This window comes from Equus przewalskii, chromosome 12 (genome assembly GCF_037783145.1).
Source record: "Equus przewalskii isolate Varuska chromosome 12, EquPr2, whole genome shotgun sequence".
Lineage (NCBI taxonomy): Eukaryota > Metazoa > Chordata > Mammalia > Perissodactyla > Equidae > Equus > Equus przewalskii.
This window is the reverse complement of record NC_091842.1, coordinates 31,059,284-31,079,420: the sequence shown is the minus strand read 5'-3', so window position 1 is coordinate 31,079,420 and position 20,137 is coordinate 31,059,284. Positions and strand designations below refer to the sequence as shown.

The 20,137-nt window shown below is 38.9% G+C and overlaps 1 protein-coding gene across 20 annotated transcripts in view; it reads left to right on the top strand.

Moving 5' to 3' along the window:
• The window catches only part of MRTFB (myocardin related transcription factor B), a 259,277-nt gene that overhangs the window by 84,753 nt on the left and 154,387 nt on the right, over positions 1–20,137 (top strand). For 2 of the 20 annotated variants that reach the window (XM_070568502.1, XM_070568488.1), the window contains exon 3: positions 11,066–11,110. The exons of the other annotated variants lie outside the window; for them this stretch is intronic. In XM_070568502.1, the coding sequence (XP_070424603.1) occupies positions 11,072–11,110 (39 nt within the window). In that variant the 5' untranslated portion in view covers positions 11,066–11,071. The remainder of the gene's footprint in view (positions 1–11,065; positions 11,111–20,137) is intronic. 20 annotated transcript variants of the gene reach the window in all.

Here is a 20,137-nt window from a genome sequence, read left to right as displayed (position 1 = left end):
CTTATGTATTTAATGAGTTGGATTTTGTGCATTTGTGACAGTTTCTTCCTATTTTAGGCATAAAGCTTAAAGTTTAGACTGGCAGTGTAAGTGGTTATTTGATTGGAAAGTTGGAAAGAGGAGACATTCTGTCTTCATATACAGAATTTGTGGTGGTAGAATATTTAGGTGAAACTTTTATGACCCTGGTGAGAGTATTGAACTGCAGGAGGAGGGAAAACATTTTGTGAAGTGCTTATATGTGGTATAGAAAGTAGATCCCTAGCACAGCTGACACTCAGGGCTTACTTCCGTGGTATCTGTTAACTGAGTTGGTCTCTCCCAGAGGTATTAGTAACTCAGAGTCTTAAGGGCAGAGTTTTGGAGAGTGGTGGAGAGCAGGAGCTCTAGGCACAAGTTCCGTAATGAGCACGGTGCTTAGTGAAACTCCTTGGGAAGATCTCCAGCCTCTGCATGTCCCATCTCCTTTGAGAAATCTTCCTTCCTAACCCTGGAAGCTTTGCCTAGTTTTGTGGCATGATGGAAATTTGTCTGGAGCTGCGCAGAGGAGTCGGACTGCATCTATTACTGCTGAGTCTAGATACTCTCGTTAAATAGACTTCCAACATGGGGCTATGGCTGAACACCGTCGTTTCCGCCATATCATAGTGGTGTGATGACAATCCAGGAAATCCATGTGAGCTTTTCTTTTGTGCCACTTTGTTCAGAGAGGACACCTGTTTCATGGTGAAGGTTGTGTTTGTGTACGTTAAACCCAGTAAGTTTTGTTTTAAATAGATTTCAGTCTATTCTAATGTAACAAAGTTTTTCAGTCTGAATATTCTAGCAGCCGTCACTCAAACATTAATTGCTGTCAATGGGAAAGGATCTCCTCCTACGTCTTTTCTGGAGTGCTTGAAACCATCCCACTTCCTCTTTCTTTTACCTTAAGAACTGATTACTGACACTTGGGAATTATAATCAAATTGCATCAATCTTTACAGAAAGGTTACCAATTATTGCACTGAAAAATATGCATTTCTCCCTAATAGTAAGTGTTTCTCTAGGTGTGTCTTTCTCAGTTCAGTGCTTTTAAATACCTCTGAGGTGAATGAATTCTTTGTGTCGTGCCCTCATTTAATACATTTGAAACACACTTTATTGACGGCTTTCTTACTTGCAGCTCTGTGGGAGGGGATAATTTATTTCATGTGAAATCTCCATGGGATCTTTTGGTTGTTTAGATGTCCTTGGAGTAGAAGAAGGATGGCTGATGTCAGTTGCTTATACCATGAGATAAGCTCTCAAGTGAGTGTCTGCTTCGAGGGCCTAAAACTGTGAGGATTTTTATGGTGGGGATATACGTTTGGAGCATTGGGCTGTACCCTTTGTGTGCATTCTCACAGCTCCGTGAGGATAGATATAATCACTCTAGTTTTAGAGAATAGAAGGGCTCAGTTGTGAAATTTGTCCTCAGGCAGGCAGCTAGTATGTTAAAAAAAAACAATGCCTTGAATCCAGGTCTCTGACTGGTCTCTGTGCTTTCTTAAGTACACCAGCAGAGAAGTGGGTCTCGGAGTTGTTAGAACGTTTCCATTGTTGTAGATCATTGAAACATTGGACAGAATGAAGATAAAGCTATTTTGTCACCACCATCACCATTATTCTCACGATCCTCTTTATTTCTAATGTTCTTTAACATCAACTGACGAAGTTTAGGAGCCTGCCAGGGTGTCTGGCTCATTGTGTTCAATACAACATAGGCTTGTTTAATTTAGGAGTGCTCTGAGATGAAAGGTCCATGACGGCCAAGTACAAACAGACCTTCTGTGGGACGTTAATTTTGTTATAGGAGAGAATGCTTGTTTTTCCTTGCTCTGTGCTAATAAAGAAGCTGGCACGTTTTCTCATGAGTTAAAAAGGACTTTGACTTGTTTAAATCTGCGTAATCGAAGGGAAGTGAGCAGTTCTGATAAACATTTTTCTTTGTGCTGTCTTTGGTTAATTCCATTTCATACCTGCCAGCGAATTGCAAATTGGGTGCTCTTTTGTTCTTTCCTCTTTTTACTTTGGATTTGATTTTATGGTTGGTCGCTGTAGGGATTTAGTGGTAGGAAAATAAATCATTTTCTTGTTTGAACAGATTTTGTGTTTTCTTTGCGACAGGTTTTCCCATAGCAGGCAGAGTGATTCAACCAGGCCTCTGCACAGAGGTGTCGCTATATGATTTTGTGCATTTTTTTTAATAACAGCTCTGTTGAGATATAATTCACATACCATAAAGTTCACCCATTTAAACCATAAAATTCAGTGGATTTTAGTATATTGCCAGAGTTGTGCACCGATCCCTACTGTCTAATTCCAGAACACTTTCATCATCCCCAAAAGAAACCAAAAAGAGTGACATGCCCATTAGTAGTGACTGTCCATTCTTCCCTCTCCAGCCCCTGGCAACCACTAATCTGCTTTCTGTGTCTATGGATTTGCGTCTTCTGGGCATGTTATATAAATGGAGTTAGACAACGTGTGGCCGTTTGTGTCTGGCTTCTTCCACTTGGCATGTTTTTGAGGTTCCTCTTTGTTGTCCATGTATCAGGATTTCATTCCTTTTTGTTGCCAAATAATATTCTAATGCATGGGTATAACGCATTTTGTTTATTTGTTCATTGATGGACATTCGGATGGTTTCCACATTTTGGCTATTATGATTAATGCTGCTGTGAACATGTGGGTGGACATATGTTTTCATTTCTGTTGGACACCTAGAATTGCTGGGGCTTATGGGAAGTCTATGTTTGACTCTTTGAGGAACTGCCAAACTGTTTTCTAAAGTGGCTGCACTATTTTACATTCCCATCAGCAATGTTAGAGGACTCTAGTCCCTTCACATCCTTGCCAACACCTGTTATTTTCTGGTTTTTTTCCCTCATAGTAGCCATCTCAATGGGTGTGAAGTAGTATCTCATTGTAGTTTTGATTTGCATTTCCCAAATGACTAATGATGTTGAAGATCTTTTCCTCTGCTTGTTGGCCACTTGTATTATCTTTTGTTTTTAATTCTTGTTTCTTTGTGTGTGTGTGTGTGTGTGTGAGGAAGATTGGCGCTGAGCTAACATCTGTTGCCCATCGTCCTCTTTTTGCTTGAGGAAGATTGTCCCTGAACTAATATCTGTGCCAGTCTTCCTCTATTTTGTATGTGGGACACCACCACAGCTTGGTTGATGAGTAGGATGTAGGTCTGTGCCTGGGATCCCAACCCGTGAGCCCTGGGCTGCCAAAGCAGAGCACATGAACTTAACTGCTGCACCACTGGGCTGGCCTCTGTATATCTTTTTTAGAGAAATGCTTATTCAAATTATTTTCCCATTTTAAAAATTGCATTGCCTTTTTATTGTTGAGTTATAATAGTTCTTTATATCTTCTGGATAAAGACCCGTGTGCACACACACATATCCTTATCAGATATATGAATTGTAAAATTTTCCTCCCATTCTATGGATTGTCTTTTTGCTTTCTTGATGTTGTTCTTTGAAGCAAAATGTTTTTCTTTTTGATGAAGTCCAATTTATCTGTTTTTCTTTGGTTGCTTGTGCAGTCGTCTTTCTGAAATTTTCTGTAAGCTAAAAAAATTATACCTCATTTCTAGACATCTCCCATTTAAAAAATTGGTGCAAAATTATATGGTCAGCTGGTTAACTATACAGTGGGTTACAGATATTAAGCATCTTTTGTGTTTTCAAATATTCTCATCTAATTTCAGTGTGAGAAGACCAAGTTTTCCAACCTAACACCCAATGTGCCTTTTCTTTCTTTTTTTTATGTTAGAAAGGTTTCTTTCAGTGTTCTGCCTAGCTCAGAATACATGTATCATTCTGTGAACATTTCTAAGTGTCTCGTATGTACTGAGCACTTGACTGTGCTTGGGGATCCAGCGGTGAGAGGAACGCAGCCCTATCCTCAAGGAACAAGAGCTCCTATGTCATTCTAGAGGCATCCACAGAGGGCAGTGGAGGTACACAGAAGGCAGGAGGGAGTACTCTCCTTTATTTGGGTAAGAAAAGTGGATACTTGTGCTCAGTCCACATGGGTAAGCAACCTGAGCTTCTTGTTAGGCTCTGTGATTCTCTCTTCCCGTTGCTTGCTGCTGTGTATGCCATGTGCCCCGGCACCAGATATCTTGTAGCAAGCCATATTTAGGATTATTGATGTAATTAAATGTAGACGTGGGTGGGATGACTTGATGCCTAGAAGGGAGCCTAAAGAAAATTGCTTTTCTTTAATCCCTTCTGGTTTTCATGGTTTTCAGAAAGGAAAGTATCTTACTTCCCAGTCAGTTCAGCATGGTGTATGTGTGTGTGTTTGCTGTGCTGAAGCCCAAGTAGTTTCACTTAGTCCGAACATAAAATGTGAGGCAGGGAGTAACAGTTGCTTAGCTGGAGAGCAAGATTGATTACAGAGAGCTGGGTGTGTCTTGTTAAGGAATTTAGATTTGGTCTGTATTGATGGGGAGCCGTGGAGGAGTCTAACGGGGAGAGTGATGTGGTCACTCTGGTTGCTGTGTTCTGGATGCTGGATGCCAGAAGCAGGACTGCAGACAGGAGACCCATTAGGAGTTACACTAGTCCAGGTGAGAGTTGATGAGGACCTGAACTAGGGCATTCATGGCAGAGTTGGATAAGACATAGGCTGGAAACGTTTAGGAGCTATTAGTTAGGAATCCTGGCTACCGGTAACAAAAACCCTGCTCGAACTATCTTGAGTTAAAAGGTAAAGGTTCCAGAGAAGGTCGCAAAAGGAGTGAAGTTCTGAGAAACCAGGACTACCTCAGGGGCCTTGGGGGATTGGAAGTGGTACTCATTATCACAGGGGCTCTTTCCCTTATCCCTGTTCCCTCAGGCTTCTCCCCAGGGCAGGGGCCATCTTCATACTCTCCAACCCAGAGGAAGAAAGAGCTTCTCCTTCCCAGCTTTGGTTGTTAAAGTCCCAGGGGCACTCTTGGCCTTGGGTTTTGTGTCTGGGCCAGACACTGGGGTCTTTGTTGGAAGCTCTCTACCGCCATCTCATTGGGAGTTCCCAGAGGAAGTGGGCAAGGGTTGTTCTGAGCAGAGCCAACCGTGCACATCTACTCTGGGAATAAACGTTGGATCTGGAGATTGAGAAGATCTGAGGAGGATGGGAGGGTCAAGAATGCCTCCCAAGTTTGTGGCCTTGGTAACCTGCGATGGCACAGTTTCTATCCAAGAATCAGGGTTCAGGGGGCAAGCAGACCGGAGTGCAGTGAATAAACTGAGTTCAGTTTTAGACTAGCTTAGACTGGGACATAGGGCTAATTGTAATTTGTATCTTACATATTTTTATGATTATTTGATCGGTTTCTCTTCCTTTACAATTAGAAACCCCATGAGGACAGGGGCTGTCTGTTTTCTTTGCTATGAATCTCTATAGACTAGCATACTGCACTTGGCACATAGTAGGTATTCAGTTAGTATCGGTGTGAATGAATGAATTTGAGTGAACATGTCCAGCAGGCAGCTGGGTAGACAATTTGGATCTCAGATGAGGACAGGAAATACAGACTTGGGAGTTATCAGTGTAGGTCTAGATGGTAGATAGTCCTTGAGAGTTACTTTTATTGGCTAAGGGACTTCTGTGAAAATTCAGATATTGTGTAGACCTCTAATTTTCATGTCCAGGTAATGAAATTGTGCCCTTTTTTCCCCTTTGTCCTGCCTAGTATTTAATGCCAGTAATTATCTACTGACAATACTGCCAATGATTTTTTTTAAATCTTGTGACAGATTAGTATCTGATATGTGATAAGGGAAATAAAGGTGATAAAGACAAAGAATTTCTATTTCCTTTTAAGAATAACTGACTCATAGGATGAAACCTTGGATATGATTTCAGATCACTCCTGTAAACTCTCACAAAAGATGTTTATAAAACACTTGGAACAATACAGATTGTACTAAGAGAGTGTGCTTTGATCAACTCTGGAGATACAAAGCAGGGAACTTAATAAATCAAGTCCTATTTGTGAATGGAAAGGACTGGAAGTTCACCTTAAAAGTAAGAATTCAGTTCACATCAGGACTTAAGTTTTGTATTCCAAATAGCAGATGTTAACTTAGTTTCATCTTTTATATAAAAAATAAAATGAATTGCAGATTTCAAATCTTGGCATCCTGAAATCCGACTCCTGATTCCTATCTCTTAATAACTCTTGGAACGCTCGTCTAGAAATGGAATTTGACTTTGGTTTTTTACCCTTTAATTTTGAGGTGAGTATGTTCCAGCTCTGCCTTCCATTTATATTCAGGAAAACCAAACCACTGGTAGCTTGGATATGCCATAATTTTTATTATTTAAATATTAGAAAAACATAATCATGATTATCTAAAGTAGTAATATTATGGTCACACTTGGGAGAGGTGGTTTGTTTTTTTCCATTTTAAGGCATAAATACATTTGTATTACTTTTGTAGGCTGAACACTCTCATCCTGTCACCCAGCCATGTGACAAGATATTATAACAAATTGCGTATATTTTTAGTGTCTTTGTTTATTGCCTAGATTCCTTTCTTTTCCCCCTGCACTAGAGATGTGAGCCATTTTTGTTTAATTTTTCACCAAAGACCTTTCACTAAATTTGCCTGACTCTGAATGTAGGCCAGTGTCTTTTAGCAAGTGTTAATTTAATAGAGTATTTCTAAGAACTCAAATTGAGATGACAGCATCTCACTTTTTAAATTACTCTACGATATATATGAATATATATTTAAAACATAACAGATAATTTTCTTTTCGTTTATAGATTAACACTTGTTCCTTCAGGGTTTTCAACAACTATCTATCAGACTAAGACTTGTGTATTCTGAATTTTACTGAAACTGCTCAAGGACTAGGAAAGGGAATACGTTCAGATTTTAATGATAATGAGATCAGAATCCTGGGTTTGATTCCTGCATTGGTTAGTTAAGTCACTACATGGAAAATCCCTGCGCTGGGACCCCAGACCCCTGCAAATTGTATCCCTTTTGAAATTAGAGCCAAAATTAAAGAATGTTGATTTCTGGGGGCACCGCTTATCAGCTCCTGGAAAAAAATGGTTAAAATGTATCTGTGTAAGCTATACGGAATAGTATGGCTTATTCTGTATTCTGAAAAGGTTTTATTCATGAGGGGTAGTTCTCTCCATTCTGTACTAATTAATTCTTCAAAGGGATCATCATTCCAAATAGAGAGAAAAGTTCACGGCCTAGGTGTCAGGGAGGGAGGAAGCAGCTCTCACAGACAGTGATAAACACGCGGCTCTAAAGACAGTCCTCCTGCAGTTGGTCTCTGCGCTTGTCACTCCCTCCTGTGTTCACCACCTAAATGACAAGGTCACTTCCACATACGCGGTATTTCCACGCATGTCATTTTTGGATTTTTCTCTGACTGATAAATAGAATTCAAAAAGGAGTATTAAATAGTGGGCATGAGGAAAATTTAATTGTTTTATCTCTACCTGGAGTTAATCTAACTAGGAGAAGAATTTGTGTTATGGAAAGTATAAAATAAAACAGTTGAAACTTACTTCTATGTGTGTGTAGAATTCAGGCTAATGTGTTGCCTGGCAGTTACAGAGAATCTGATAAGTGATTCTAAGTAATATGTATGTATTCTATGTATAAATAGGCGTTTTTCACATGCTTCAACTGTAGTTTCAGTAGCTGACAAATCTTGTTTATGCTTTCTACCGTATAGTCACTCTTAACAGACAAAGAGAATGCAGAAGCTTATTCAGCCAGTTCTTGCTCCTATGTTAGGAAAGTCTCAGTTTAAGTAAGTTTTAGCCTACATCTCAAAGATAGCAAAATAGTGTGCAGAAATTCTGTAAGGGCGGGGGTGTGTAGTTTGCAGACTTCTTTTGTGAATATGTTATCCATGAAACCCCAATGTAAAAAACGGGTTATTTTCAGAGGCAGTGGAAGGCGGGACTCGTGCTCTGCAGGGGCTCCAGGAGCGCCATTCAAAACCACCGTTCTGTGCTGTCAATGACATATCGAATCTTGGGAGGAATGAAGGCTAAATTACTCATTACTGTATCATATTTGTTATAACTTTATACTGTATTACTTATATGATAAACAGTGATAGGATTTTAAATCAGGATTGTTTTAAGCATTTACACATCATCGGGAGTACTCATCCCCCATTACTAGTTAGACTACCCCAAATTTTCAAACAGTCTTGTCTTCTTACCAGAGACCTTGCCTGACTTTGCAAGATTATGGTAACAAAGGGTCCCTGAGAGCCAAAGCAGGGAAGAAGATAAATTGTGGTGGTATACCCCTAGTCCTGTGGCAGCGTCGTTTTTCTCCCATGTTAAGGCACAGAGTCCAGTTAAAGAGCATTAGAGATTAACCACACTGAGAAGAAACAAACACCCAGACTCGTGGTTAGATGAGTCCACGTTCTCAGGCAGGTGGGTCCTGTTTGAGGCCTCTCTTGGGAGACTCACTGCTAAAGGGTTCAAGATTTCCTCTGTGCTGCTAGTAATTGGAGCTAGCTCTGTGACCTTGGGCAAGTTCTTAAGATCGTGCACACTACCTGGCTGTACAATGCTCCATCGTAGTGTTGTTGTGAGGGTGAGTGGAAATGTTGCATATAATGTATTCAGCGCAGTGCCTGGCACATTGTAAATTGCTAGTAGATGTTAGGCGATGGAACAGTTTTCTCCACCAAAAGGAAATGTAATCGTAGGGCAATAATTGACGGTGGAGGTGTGAAGAAACACAAATTTGGTTCTCAGCTTGAGTAGAACGCAAACTGCCGCAGGTGTCATTTCACCATTTTAATTAAAGTAAATATTGGAGGTGGGATGGAAAAGTTCCATGATGGGGACTTTACATTAACTGTCAGCTGTGGAATGTCTCTACTTTTTGGAAACTTTTCTTACCGTTTTACCGAAAACAGAACCATTTCATTTTTAAAAATCTGACAAACAAGAACAGAGACTAAAATGACCGAATACTACGATGTTTGTCTCTTTCGTCTTAATGGTTATGGCTTCTCTATCGGAATGAAAGTATTTACACACTATGCTTGCAGAACCTGTGGCCTGGAATGCTGTGCTCACTGCGTATTTAGAAGATTAGCAGTGTTTAATGCGGATATGAATTTGGGTATGATGTGTTTAGAACATGTGACAGGGAATCATTATGTCAGTCAAAACTCACTAAAAGCTTATCGTTTAGTAAAATTGTTCCTTTGAGAACACAAAACAATGACAGTTCGGAGGCAATCTGAAGATTTTAGGAAAGGAGTAACAATTTCCAAGCGAATCTGAAGCACAGTGTCGTCAAGAGTTATCTCTAACAGGGCATGTTTATTGACTTCATGTCCATTGAATGAGTTCATTGGATTCTTTTATAGAGAAAGCCTGAAAGAGGAGTACCACTGCAGGGAAAAAAAGATAGGAAAAGATTTTTAAATGGATACCCTTGATAAGCTGTAAGATATCCTATATATTTGTGGCAAGAGATGTGGACCTATTGAATTTTATTTGTGATAAGTGAATAAGCTTACATTTTCTATCAAATGTAATTACCATCCTTGGTCCGGTTAGCATAGAATTCTTTAAAATCGACAGGAAAGAATGTGCGGTGGCACAGAGTGTTGGCTTTGATACTAACAGGGAATTTACTTAAAGCTTCCTAGCTGTTATTTTTTTAATATAAATCGTTTTGGATCTGTCTGTCTGAGTTTTTCACATCTTTTTATGTTTCCAAGCTCGAAGGACCTCTTGTAGCTGACAAGCTCCACTCTTCTGGTTGTGTGTAGAAGTACTTTTTTTATATTTGTCCTGAATTCTCTTAGGTTTCAAGAGATATGTTCATTCTAGAATTCTTTAATAATTTATCACTAGCATTTATTATTTTAACTTTTCCTGTATGAGAAGAATCAGCTTATTTCCACTTACATTCTTCAGTTGTGTTTTTTAAATGCAGTGACTAAAACCTTACAGATTATTTCCAGAGTGGACGCAGAATGGCTTTGTAATTTGGTATTGGCCATTGTACATGAAACCCGACACTTACAACAATGCCAGACAGAGGACATGTGCAATAAATGTTTATTTGAATTAATGAATTGTTCTAGGGCAGCTTGTGGTTATAATAGTTTCAATAGTAAGTGACCAAGCATTTAGTACTGGTAGTTTAGCTAAACATTCGGGCTTCTTTTGAAGCCAATAAACAGACCGCTGTGCAATCCAGGGAGACCAGTTGGTTCACTTTTCCATCCAATAGTAGTTTACTTGTACAGTCGTGTTTATAGAGAGTTAAGGTCAAAGGAAAAGCTGTATTTGAGACAATTTCCTCAATTGCTTTGCTACAATGAAAGATTTTCAGTATGCTGATGAAAAAGGGACAATTTAAAATGGATATTATAAAATGTAGGCAGTTATTTTCCCCCTAGCTTTGTTGAGGCATAATTGACATTGCAATAATTGGTACATGTTTAAAGTGTGCACTTTAAACACCTCTGACTCATGTATACACTCATAAAAACCATGACCACAATAAAGATAGTGAAAGTATTGATCACCCCCAAAAGTTTCTTTGTATTCCTTTATAATCCTAGCCTCATGCCCCTCTGCCCCCATCTGCAGGCAACCACTGATCTGCTTTCTGTCACTGTAGATTAGTTTGCCTATACTAGGGCTTTATATAAGTGGATTTGTGTAGTATGTACTCTTTTTTTGTCTGGCTTCTTTCACTCAGTATAATTATTTTGAGATTCACTCATGTTGTTGAGTGTATCAGTGGTCTATTCATTTTTATTGCTGAGAAATATGGATATTCCACAATTTGTATATCTGTTCACTGTTAATGGCCACTGGGTGTTTCCAGTTTCTGGCTATTACAAATAAAACCGATCTGAACATTTATATTACAAGTCTTTGTATGGACATATGCTTTCTTTTCTCTTAGGCAAATACCTGGGAGTGGGATGGCTGGATTGTGTGGTAGGTGTGTGTTTAACTTTTTAAAAACTGCCAGATTATTTTAAAGTTGTATCCTTTTACATTTCTCACCAGCAATGCATGAGAGTTCCAGTTGTGCCACATCTCTGTCAGCCGTTGGTATGGTCAGTCTTTTTAAATTTTAGCCATCCTAATAAGTGTATAGTGGTAGCTCATTGTCCTTTTAATTTGCACTTTCCTAATGACTAATGTATTGAGCATATTTTCATGAGCCTGTTTGCCATTTCTCTGTGAAATATCAGATCTTTTACTCGTTTATTTATTGGATTGTTCATTTTCTTATTATTGAGTTTTGAGAGTTCTTTATATATTCTGGATATAGATTCTTTATCAGATATGCGATCTGCAGATATTTTCTCCCAGTCTGACTTGTCTTTTAATTCTCTTAACTGTGTCTTTCAAAGAGCAGAAGTTCCTAATTTTGATGAAGTTCAGTTTATCAATTTGTTCTTGTAGGGGTTATATTTTTGGTATTATATTTAAGAATTCTTTACCTGGTCCTAGATCTCAGAAATTATCCTCCCATGTTTTTTTGTAGAAGTTTTATAGTTTTAGGTTTTACATTTAGGTATAGGATCCATTTTGACTTAATTTTTGTATGTGGTACAAGGTCTGAATTAAAGTTCATATTGTTTTGCATATGAATGTCTGGTTGTTCCAGCACCATTCGTTGAAATGACCATTCTCTCTTTACTGGATTACCTTTGCATCTTTGTCAAAAATCACTTGTACATATATGTGGGTCTATTTTGGACTCTGTTCCATTGATCTATTTGTCTATCTTTATGCTAGGACCACGCTGTCTTAATTACTACAGCTTTATGATAAGTCTTGAAATTCGGTAGTGTTAGTCCTCCAACTTTGTGTTTTTTCCAAAGTTGTTTTGGCTATTCCATATGAAGTTTAGAATCAGTTATCAATTTATACAAAACAGCCTGCTGGGATTTTGATTGGGATTATATTGGATCCGTATGTCAATTTGGAGAGGATTGACTTCTTAACAATATTGAGTCATCCGATCCATGAAAATGTTATTTATGTCTTTAATTTCTCTCAGCGATGTTTTATTTTATTTTTTTGAAGATTGGCACCTGAGCTAACATCTGTTGCTAATTTTTTTTTTCCTTCTTCTCCCCAAAGACCCCTCAGTACATAGTTGTATGTTCCACTTGTAGGTCCTTCTGATTGTGCTGTGTGGGACGCTGCCTCAGCATGGCTTGATAAGTAGTGTTAGGGCAGCCCTCAGGATCCAACCTCGTGAAACCCTGGGCCACCAAAGTGGAGCTCGCAAACTTAACCACTCGGCCAAGGGGTTGGCCCTCTCAGCAATGTTTTAAAGTACAAATCTTGTACATCTCCTGTCAGATTTACCCCTATTTCCTATTTTTTGGTGTTTTATAAATGGTTTTTAAAAAAATTTCTGTATAAAATTGTTCATTACTAGCATAGAAATACAATTCAGTTTTGTATATAGATCTTAATCCTGCATCTTTGCTAGACTCACTTATTCTAGTAGCTTTTTTTTTTTTAAAGATTTTATTTATTTATTTTTTTCTTTTTCTCCCCAAAGCCCCCCAGTACATAGTTGTATATTCTTCGTTGTGGGTCCTTCTAGCCGTGGCATGTGGGATGCTGCCCCAGCGTGGCTTGATGAGCAGTGCCACGTCTGCGCCCAGGATTCGAACCAACGAAACACTGGGCCGCCTGCAGCGGAGCGCGCGAACTTAACCACTCGGCCATGGGGCCAGCCCCTCTAGTAGCTTTTTTGTAGAGTGCACTGGATTTTCTACATTGATAATCGTGTCATTTTTGAATAAAGACAGTTTTATTTCTTCCTTTCTCATCTGGATGACTATTTCGTTTTCTTACCTTAATTGCACTGACCTAGTGTAACACTAGATAGAAGTGGTGAGAGTGGACACCCTAGTCTTGTTCCTCATCTTAGAGGGAAATCATTGTCTTTCACCATTAAGTGTGATGTTATCTGTAGATTTTTTGTGGATTACATTTATCAGATTGAGGAAATTCTCTTCTAATTTTTCTAGGAGTTTTTTTTTTTTTTTTATCAGGAATGGATTTTGTATTTCGTTAGATAATTTATCTACATTTACTGGGATGATCATATGGTTTTTATTTAGTAGTTTGTTAATATGGTAAATTACATTGATTGTAGTTTGAATGGTAAACCAGACTTGCATTCCTGGGATAAACCCTACTTGGTCATGATATATTATACTTTCTATATATTGTTCAGTTTGATTAGTTAAAATTTTGTTTAGAATTTTTGCATCTGTGTTCGTGAGGGACATAATAGCCTCTTGTAATGTCTTTGTCTAGCTTTAGTAAATGGTAACTGATGGCCTCACAGAATACAGTGGGAAGTATTTCCTCCTGTCAGTTTTCTGAAAGAATTTATATAGTGTGTGTACTATTTTTTTCCTTAAACGTTTGTCAGAATTTACCAGTAAGGCCATCTAGATCCAGAGTTTTCTTTGAGGGAAGATTTTAAACTACAAATTCAATTTTTAAAATACATCTGTTTTAGAATACAGCTATTCAGTTTATCTATTTCTTTTTGAGTGGGTTTTGGTACTTTGTCTCTTTCAAAGAATTTATCCTTTCATCTAAGTTGTGGAATTTGTTGCCATAAAGTTTTTCATAATAGTCTCTTACTATCGTTTTCATATCTATAGAATCCATGGTGATCTCGCCTCTCCCACTCCTGATATTGGTAATTTGTGTCTTCTCTCTTTTTCTGTGATTAGTCCAGTTGGAGGTTTAGCAATTTTATTTACCTTCTCAAAGCAGCAGCTTTGGGTTTCCTTCATTTTTCTCTCTCTTTTTAAAAAAATTTCATTGATTTTGTGCTCTGATTTTCATTATTTCCTTTCTTCTGCTTACTTTGTGTGTTTGTGTGTGTGTGTATATATATAATTTTAATTATTTTTCCTTTTGCTCAAGTTTTCAAATTTTATACAGTATTGTTCTTTTAAGGTCTTGATTAAACTATTTCCTCCCCAAGACAAATATTGAGGCTCAGAGAGGTTGAGACAAACAGTTGAAATGTATAGCCTCATATCTGTTTTCTCACAGTGCCGTAAATGCTGGGCATACATAAAGGGCCTTAGTCTGTGAGGAGTGGGATAAGAGGGCCTCCTTGGAGAAGTTGACGTCCGAGAGATCTTATTATGTTGAACTCTAGGGTGAATCTATGAGACCAAATCCAAAGTATTAGTTCTTAAAGCTTATTTTGCATTGGCTACACATCTCCCTCTTGGTGGCTGTGTTCTGAAAAATGAGTTAGAATATTCCAAGAGTAATTCTGCATACAGCTAATGTTCCCTTGGGTTTAATTGACAGATCTGCTTTTTATTTCTATTAAGACTGTTTGCGGTGGTCATGGTAACTATAGCTGTAACATTAGTGGCAGGTGTTGCCGACAAGACTGTGCTGAATAGGAGGAAAACCTGGGGGCGGAATGTGGGGGATTGTTAGAAGGATACACGTCAGTATCTCACTGCGGACTTAGCCTCACTTAGTGGGTATTTCTCTAACAAACTCTTCCTTGTTTAACATGGTAAACTTAGAAAAAAGTATTTTTGTCATTAAAATGACTTACTCTATAATTATTTTATAAATGGAGTGAAACCAGCACAATGTAATCACATCTCAGCGTCCATATTAGAAGGCTGAGTTCCTCCCTGATCTGAATCAAGGCACTATATTTAGGGATTTTGAAAAATACATAACAGCTGCTTGCTGGGAGGTGCTAGTATGGCCAGTGGTCAATTGTAAGGAAAAAAACAAAAGGGAAAAAAACAGAGTTATTTTCAAACGGCCATGAGGGCCAAGGGTTGAATGTATTATTTTAGTTTCTCTCAATTAAAAAAATAAAGGCAACGTGAACCTGAACCTTTAAAAAAAAAATTATGGTTGAAACTGTTAAAGCTACTCCTTTAATAGTTTGCTTCTGAAAATTATAAAATTTTCAACCTCTTAATTTTGTAGAGGAGAAAACAGCAGTGGGATTAAGCAGATGGTTTGTGATAGTGCCAGGACCGCAACCCGGACTCTTGAGTCAGAAGACCTGGCTTCTGGATTCTGATCCTGCCTCCCTGTTTTCCGTAGCCTCACCTCTTCCATCCGTAGAATGGAGATGTAATGTACTTTTCTTCTGGTTGTGGTTTAAATGAGAAAATATGTGAGTTATCACTCAGTAAATGTTTAATACTATTTTGGTTGGGAACCATTTTCCCCTTCTCAAGGACTCAAGGAAATAATTAAGGGTCATATGCAGATAAGAAGCTACTTAATTTAGAGTTTTTGTTTCCTAAAGTAATTCCACATCATCCACTCCATCTACTTTTGGTATTATAAATATTGGTTTTTCTGATTACACGGATACAACCAAATTTCCATGTATTTATAAATGCTTTAAAAACCATTAGTCCTTCAGGATCAAAGGCTGCTCTTCAGTTTTGTTTGGCCTCAAACTTTGTAATGATATGTCCAGCAAACAATTTGTGCTAAAACGAATTTCGAGCATCGCTTTCTCTCATGTTACAAGTCCTGGAGTTTAGAGAACATTCCTGCAATGAGTATGTTCGTGCACTTTTTCCTCTCATGCCAGGTACTTTGGAATTTGCGTTTAGCTTTCAGGTTAAAGGAGGATAAGGAGGTGGAGAATGTTGAGTGATAAAAAGTTTTGGAGTAGAGAGATCATTTGCATGTCAGCCCCCTCTCCCTCCCCACCTCCCCTCTTTCCTCTCTCTTACTCTTTAAGATGTAGCTCCATCATTTATTTCCTCTGAGATCCCTTTGCTGATCCTCTTGCCCAGTTGTGTTAACCACCTCCCCCCTCCCCTGTGCTCCGAGAACACTTTGCTCTCATCTAGTGTTCTTTATCACACTATGTTGGGATTGTCTGTTTTCTTGTCTGTCTTCCTAACAAAGCTTAAAGTCAGGGAATTAGTCTTACTCGTCTTCATACCCTAGCACCCAACAAAACTGATTAAAGGTCCTCAGGGAAATTGTGTTGAATAGAAAGCCTTGAGTTTGATGCATTACCTTCAGAGAATGGTAAGAATATACTATTTCTCTAACAAAGGTATTTCTTCTTCCATATTCCAGCCTCTTCTCATTGTTTTCTCTAAGGAAACATTTGGCCTACAAGGATGAGCTCATGGGTTTTCTTGGTGTCCTTGATACCCTTTGTGGGTATTGCTGGGTGCTTCTTAGGTCCAGAGACTTCTGCAAAATCCCTGGAATACATCCATGGATTCCTGTTTCCACTGCTGAGATCAGGAGAACGGAATCTTACAGTAATGGAGCTACCCTTTTACATTAGGCACACTGGCCAGTTGGCTATAAATACAGTCTGCTTTTAATGTCTTCACAAACCAGTCCAGCAAAGCTGCAGTAAATTAGGTGTTGAAATTGAAATGATCAAAATTCAAAGAATTGCAATTTTAAAGAGGCAGCTGGACCCTGCTTCCCTTTTCTGTACCATAGAATAGTAGAGAGAGTGCAAGCCCTGCTGCAGTCGGTCGGGTGGATATTAACTTCCCTGCGGGAGAGGTTCTGCCCGGTGTCTAGATGCTGAGGCATAGAAACCGTGATTGATTATTGGCTGCTGTCGGGGGAAAAAAATGAAATCACGTGATGACATCTGTGTTAACGTATAATCTACCTGGTTAATGGATCACAATTTCTTTTCAAAGGGTGCTCTTGAACCAAAATGAGAAGAAAACTTATAGAAGACAATTACAAATGAATTTTGACATTGATTTGTAGTTATTTACTGTACTCATGGTGTAGACTAGAGACTGTTTAGGTATGAAGTCCTGAACTGAAGTTTAGCGACAAAGACTGGACGATGTCTGTTTATTCAGATAGAGAGGACCTGTAAAGGCCTAACTTGTTTCGGTGTTGGGGCCGAGCATATTTTCTCATTCTTGCCCTTTTCGCCATTTCTTAGAGTTTCTGATAGAGGCTTTCTGATAGTTTCCTAACTTATTCCTGAAATTCTTGTTCATCAGATGCTGCTCCAAAGCAGCAGAAGTGCGGATGAGTAAAGACAATAAGTGAGGCTCGTGAAGTAGACTGATGTCTGTATGTTTTATGCTCAGCAGGAAGACATAGTGAAGTTCTGTTAGTCTAGTCGTCTAGTTGAATCTTAGCTTTTAAACATATCAACAAGTCTCAGTATTATTTGAAGACTTCATTATCTTAATTGTTGGGCTTTTACCTTAGAAAGCAAACAGTATCCCATTTGTCCTAAAGAATCAAAACCCAAAAATGAGAATTGTTTTTGTTAATATACAGTTATTTCTAATAGTAAATTTTGGGAAAGACATGTTTTCAAAATGTAATCTTTGAGAGATTTAGTAAATTGCAGATGAGATCTTTTCCTTTAGGGTTTAATGAACTCAGGGATGTAGGCACCACAGTCCGCTTTCACTGGGCTATCCCATTCACTGGATGGTTTTCCCAGTTAGGATGTGTGATCACCATCTGTGTTTCGTCGGCCTCCATGCCGAAGAAGTTATAGGAGAGTATAGTTAGCCTACCCTTGAGCTGAGCCATATTTATGTTTCTACTTTGTTATCCTTTTAAGAACTTAGGGCTGTGTAGGTACCACCAGTGCTTTTTATTGGTCTTATAATTAGGGCTGGAGGGAGTGGATGGAAGGGAGGAGGCTATCTATTTAAAAAAAAAAAGAAAAAGGAAAGATGTGAACAAATGACTTTCAGAAAGTAAGCATCCTAATTAGGAATGAAAAAAGTGAACCCCCTTTTCCTTTCCTTTGAGTTAAAATGACTGAGCTGGTGGAGGCCTTAAGAAGCTGTCTTATACCACCCCCTTGCCTAATTTAGACCATGTTTAAATTAGGCCAGAAAGGTCCCTCCTCTAATCTCTTTCATATAGAATCATCCAGGACATCTTTTATAAAAGGTCAATTGTCAGAAAGGAGTGATGTTTACTTTAAAAATAAAATGTCGCAATTTCTATCTTTTGATCTGTGAGAGTCTGAAATACAGCCATGACCTGATTAGAAGTATTGTTCTCTTATAGATATTTTAGATTTGTGAGGTAATAAGATGCTGTCCCTTTGTTAATGGAAATTATAGTCTACTTATGTTTGAAAAAATAAGTTTGGATTTATTGTTAGTGGTAAGGTTAGTGTTCTTAAAGAGAGAGGAAGTTGCAGAAGGTTAATGCTGTCATTCTGTGTCTCCATACGAAGAACAAAAGCAAATGCTTGTGAAGTAGTTCACTGGGTTGAATCTTAAGTTAGGGTTTGCCTTTCCCAGTATTATAAGAAGCACTTTGGCTGGTTGCTATGGAAACAAATTTCAGTTATTGAGTTGAAAGTTATGATGTAGATCTTGATACAGATCTGCTGTGAAAGATAGATGTTGCAAACTAAGAGTCAAATGCTACTCCTAAAACTATTTCAAGAACAAACATTGACCGTGCACTTACTGTGTAGTAGGAACTGGGCTAGAGTCTGGGTACACACAGATGAAAAGACAAGGGTCTCCACCTCTAGGAGCTCAGATTCTCGTAGGGAAGTAATAAACAGACACGTGGACTAGAGCAGGGCCATTGGTAGAGTGTCGGTTGTGTGCAAGGTGCAGTGGGCGTATTGCAGAAGAGAGGTAGGGAATGCTTGAGGTGGAGGTGTGGAACTTGCTTGATGGACAGGGAGGTGCGACGAAGATGGTCTTCCCACAAAGGAAACTGCATGGGTAGGGGCTAAGAGGTGATGAGTTATTTTAAAGCAGCTCTTTAAATCGCTATACATTTTCTTAGCTGTACAGTTAGGGAATGTCAAGTTTTTGAATCATGAGCCGGTTGAATGCAGACTCTGGAATCAGCCTGCCAGCCGCCTCACTTGCCTGTGTAACTGTGAGGTATTTAACCTCTCCAGACCTCCTGAGGATTAAATGAGAGACTGTCTGTGTAGGGTATAAATCAAAGTTTGAGATTTCAGCGCTAAGTAAATGTGATTTGCTTTTTAACAGCATCAATATTGTTGTTGTTCATTCTAGCTTTCTGGTAATTTTGAATGCTTTTGTAACAGTGAGGGTACAGTGTAAAACATTTTCCATGCTTGCTGGATTACAAATCTTGTTTGTAGTGCCCCACTGAATTCCTACTGTGTGCTCAGCATTGGGCTAGGACTCAATGTGAAGTATGTATACCTTCTGTCCTCAGGCTTCCAGCTTAGTTGAGAATGAAAATGGACAAATATGAAATAAAGTAAGTGTGTGTGAATTGTACTAGATGTCTGTCTGTACAATTGTTCCGTATATTAAGGTAGTATAGTTGCTTGTGTGGCCCAGTTACTGTTTCTAAGGGCATCTAGACATAGGTTACCAGGGAGAGAACAAAGGATAGAGATGGCAGTCAGGCAGCAGCAAAGGAGCCAAAGTCTCAGGGAAAAACATCGAACAGCAAAACTTTCCTGTGTGGTGGACCTGCCTGGAAGAGGGAGGAGTTGCCCCTGCAGTGCGATTCCAGGGCTAGAATCTCTCTGCCATTCACATGTAGGTAATTCATCATTTTGCAGGGCCTCTAAAAGAGGTCAACCACATAGCTGTCATTTTCTTTTTAGAATGAAGGGAATTATATCCTTTCCTGATAGTAGTTTTTGATCAGATAAGGAATGAGTATCAGGCATAGAATAGGAGGTGGGCACGGTAGAGGGGGTGAACATACTAGGAGGCAGACTTCATTTTGGTCTCTAACAATTCTTCAACCAAAAGCTCAAGAACAAATACTGAATGACTGCCTTGTGCCAACTACTGTGCTAGAAACTAGGAATAGATAGAGATGAAAGGATGAGCTCCTCCACCTCAGAGACCTAAGAATCTTATGGGCAGATGAAGAGGTAAAGATAAACAGATAAATGTAGTGCACGTGGGGTGGCGGTTGCTGGAGAGGAGGGTGCAGAAAGATCAATGTCAGTATGGTGCAAGGTGCGCCAGGGAAGAGGGCACATGAGGGTTATTGGGAACTCTGGAAGACATACTCTCCTTTATTATCTTCTCCAACTGTCTGATACCAGGTAGGGACAGGAAGCCCTGAGCTCTCCTTCCAGACATTGGTCACTACTGCCTT